The following is a 4103-nucleotide window of genomic DNA, read 5'->3' on the forward strand; positions in this document are numbered from 1 at the left end:
GGATTGGGACACTGTGTCAGTGATCCTGGTAGCAAAAAGGGATGACAGGTGTCATCCTAGTCACCCCTTGACTATACTTTATTCCTACTCGGAAATGGGGGTGTGACATTTTTTGTCTTTGATGTTGCTTGTTCTTTTGATTAAAGATATTTAACCTTTAAAAAATGAGAAAGAAATAGGAGACTTCAAGAGGTGGAGTTATTATTGAATTTTAAGTAAACGAACATTCATGAAGATATATTGCAAGTAAAATAGTAGTCATACCATTAACAAAAGGTACATGTGATTCCTCATAAAACATTCGATGAAGCCTTTGGTTAAGAGAAATAAAAAATAATAACAATAAATCAACAATAACTTGATTGGCATGATTATCCCTGCTGCTTCTAAACTCTTTAAACTGCTCTTTCTTTCATCTCTTTCTCTCTTTTTAATCAATTATTACCAGATTTTGGTTAGGAGGACAGGTCGTTCGGTTTTTAGTTCCGGGATTTTGGTTGGCTATTGGACCAGGAGGCCGCCGGGGTGTTCGCAGCTTCCTTACATTTGAATCTACAAAACAAACAAACCATAGTCAACCTAACAATTCCTATCAAGCAAGTTCATAGGCTGAAGCATATACAGTTTTCCAGTAGAAATTAGACTATGACTATTCTCTTTCCAAAACTATAAGTTCAAGCACAAAAAGAAATATTGGTCCTCTTCTGTTAGGTACTTGACCGATATGCCAAAAGCTCCGAAGCTGATGAAACGCGTTAAATCAAGCCCTCTAGGTAGCTGTCACTCTAGCGGTAGGTAGCCCTTTTCAAGTGGCTCCACTCTGCTCCAGGGTATTTTCTTGGTGGCAGGTAGCCCTTTCTTGATGGCTTTCACTCCACTCCAGGTAGCCCTTTCCACGACTCAAACCCGTGATGTGGTGTCTAGCACTTTTTTGATAGCCTTCACTCTACTCCGAAGCTGATGGATTGTGTTAAATCAAGCCCTTTAACCTATCCCATACTAGGCTAGCCCAATCTAGCATCCATACACTAGAGTGGGCCCCATTAGGCACATAACATCTTCTCCAATTCAGAAAACAAACAAACCAAGGAAAACAATTCTATAAACTGAAATTTTAATTTTCATATTTTAGCTATGACGATGAATTGATTAGTTGACTAGCTAGATGATTAGTGATTGAAATGTGTACACTACCACATTCAGTTGATGAAATGTATCAAATCCATAAAATTAGGGCTTTTGGATGATGAACACCAAACAAGGTTGAGATTTGTAATTTGAAAACTGATCCTAAGGCTAATTTTTTTTGGACATCCAAATGTAGACTAGATTATAACTATCCATACCTGCATAAACCATTCCAAACTGCATCTGCAAGAAGAAGATGACACATATAAGGACTACCAGAATGAGGGAACGAGAAAAGGAAGAGATACCCATATCCTCTACTATGCCAAGGACATACACCTCTCCTCCCCTAGAGCTTTTCAGCTACTTATTATTGATTGACCCATCTTCTGGGCCTGCCCTTACCAACAATTTGGCAAAAAAATAAAAAAGTGATCTACTATCATGCTTCCCACTATCTGTACTGATTTTAAATTCATCTGTCAATAACTCAAACCGATGTGGGGATGGGAGCATTGGCACTTCTCTCTAAACCATTGAATAAGATATTATATGATCCACTTACACCTAAGAAAAATATCTTTTGTATTTTGTAATGTGAATGGTCCAAAATTTTCAATGCAAAATTAAGGTCGATCTTTTAGGCAGTTCATGTTTGTCTTGGCATGCCACCTTATTTTTTCCGAGTGATGGTGGTGTAGCTAATGAAAAAAAGTCAATCATACATACCCCTTGCCTTTTTTCTTAATCGAATATTAACTAGGACCCGGACCAGCCCCTACGATTTTATTAAAGATCAAACAAAGAATAGCAAAGAATACAAGGGGGACATACCCGCCTTACCCCAGCCCTAAAGATATTAAACCTTCAACTCTCAAGAAAGAAAGCTCACGACCCTTACAAGCAAACCCAAGCAAAAAAAAAGAGGCTAATTCCTTAACACAGGCAAACCTAGAGCATCCGCACTGGTAATCCACCGAAGATCCAGAGGGAGACTCATCTCTCCACTAAAATAAATGTCAGAAGCCGAATCATAAGCTAAATTGGCCAACCAGTCTGCTGCCTTGTTCCCCTCTCTAAAGGTGAAGGACAACAAAGGCCTAGTAGACTCGATGTGGTCCATAATCTCCTGGAACCAATACCAACCCTTCCAGAGGCTATACCTTCGTTTTGACACACACCTGAGAATCACCTCTGAGTTCGAGTTAACAATAGGCCCCACTAACCCCAAGTTTGCACAAAGTCTCAAACCATCCCTCAAAGCTCTCACTTCAGCAATGTTGTTTGTGCCAGCACCATAGTATTTAGCAAAAGCTACAATGACAGAACCATTATTGTCTCTAATGATGTCCCCACCCCCACCCTCCCCCGAGTTTCCTTTGCAAGCACCATCAATATTCAGCTTCACTGCAGTGAAAGGAGGCCACAAGAACACGGGGTCGGAGGATGACGGAGCCACCTTTTGAGTAATCCCAAAAAATTGGGGAACAATAGAGTCCCGAGGATTTGGGAGCTTACGAAATGGAGGGAGAAAAGGAATTTCTCTCACCCAATTACAGATCACCTCCACAATGTGACTGGCTGAAAGAGCTCTTTCCCCATGCTTGCGATTGTTCCTCTCTTTCCACAACTCCCAAACAATAAAAGAGGGAAGTAAACCATTGATCACACGACCATGACCCCTTCCATGAGCATGTCTGTGCCAGAATAAAATTCTACATCTCACATCTTGAGTGGGCACCAATTCTATGTCAACCAGCCTTAAGAAAAAATCCCATACCTTGCTAGCCATTCCTCCCACCACCATACAGTGTGTTGTCGTCTCCCGTACAGGAGAACAAAAACATAAGCATTTGGAAACAAAGGGAATGCCCATCGCCATAATTGCATCATCCGTTGGAATTGAGCCGCAAAGCACTTGCCAGGTAAAAAAACCAATTTTAGATGGCAACATCCAATTCCAAAGCCATTTTGCTAATGGCCTCTCTGGCGAAGCTAATCGAACTTTGTTCCAAAAGGATTTTACTGAGAGCTTGCCGTCACTTGTTGGCATGCACACCAATCTATCCATCCTACATGACCGAGAAAAATTCCCATTTTGGATATTATCAAGCACCATAGCCGAATCAATTTTTGCAAAACATCCTGATCCCAAACACCATCCTAACTAAGAACATCACACACCTGAGTTGAGATATCAAGATTAGCCGCCCCATCCACACGGTCTAGCATAGAATCCCACCCTGACCAGTTATCAAGCCAGAAACTTACATCCCCTCTTCCAACCTGCCATTATGATTTTGAAAGAAGTGTTTCCATTCTAATGAAGGGACACTTTATTAGAAAGCATACTAAAGGATTGCAGTATTAAATGTGTTTATAAATCAAAAGAAACTCCAAAATACTTTTTAATTATTTACCTTGTTTTTGTCTCCTTGAAGTGTTGAGCCCATGACCTTTCTGATGTTATTTCTAGAAGAGAAAAAAAGTGGGATATCTTTAGTCCCACATTAGTTTTGGAAGAGAGTGAAGTGAGGTTTATATAACACAATGGGAACTACAATGATTGCGTTCCCTGAAAGAAATCTTCACTATACTTCTCTGTTGTGTCAAGAAACCGCTGGTGGGTCCGCCAAGGGTAAGACTTGGGTAATGACCTGCACAACACAACAAACAGGCAAAGGGAGGTGAGCGTCGGTCCAGGGGTGCTAGCGAGGGAGTCTCCGATACCTAAGTTAGGTCTCTCTTAGCAAACAAATGAAACAAATGAGAGTTTCTTATCTTTCAGTTTTTTTTTTTTGCCTCCCCCTGTGAGGGGGTTTACCTTCCCTTTTATATGGCTTGATCCCCTTGGAGGTGTAATGTCACTGAAGAGGTCCTGATGTGACCAATGGAGAAGCCTTCTTCTATTTAGGTGGCAGAGTGTTTCTCTATTTCTGATATGGAGAGTCCCGTATGGAGTCTTTTGTTGGGGT

The 4103-nt window shown here is 40.8% G+C and overlaps 1 protein-coding gene across 1 annotated transcript; it reads right to left on the bottom strand.

Annotated features, from left to right (window-relative positions):
• Positions 1-2056: 2056 nt before the first annotated feature.
• Positions 2057-3247, bottom strand: LOC122663014. Its single transcript, XM_043858724.1, has one exon. It carries the CDS (start codon positions 3245-3247, stop codon positions 2057-2059), a length of 1191 nt encoding a protein of 396 aa, XP_043714659.1.
• Between the last annotated feature and the right edge of the window lie 856 nt (positions 3248-4103).

This window comes from Telopea speciosissima, chromosome 5, assembly GCF_018873765.1.
Source record: "Telopea speciosissima isolate NSW1024214 ecotype Mountain lineage chromosome 5, Tspe_v1, whole genome shotgun sequence".
NCBI classification, from domain to species: domain Eukaryota; kingdom Viridiplantae; phylum Streptophyta; class Magnoliopsida; order Proteales; family Proteaceae; genus Telopea; species Telopea speciosissima.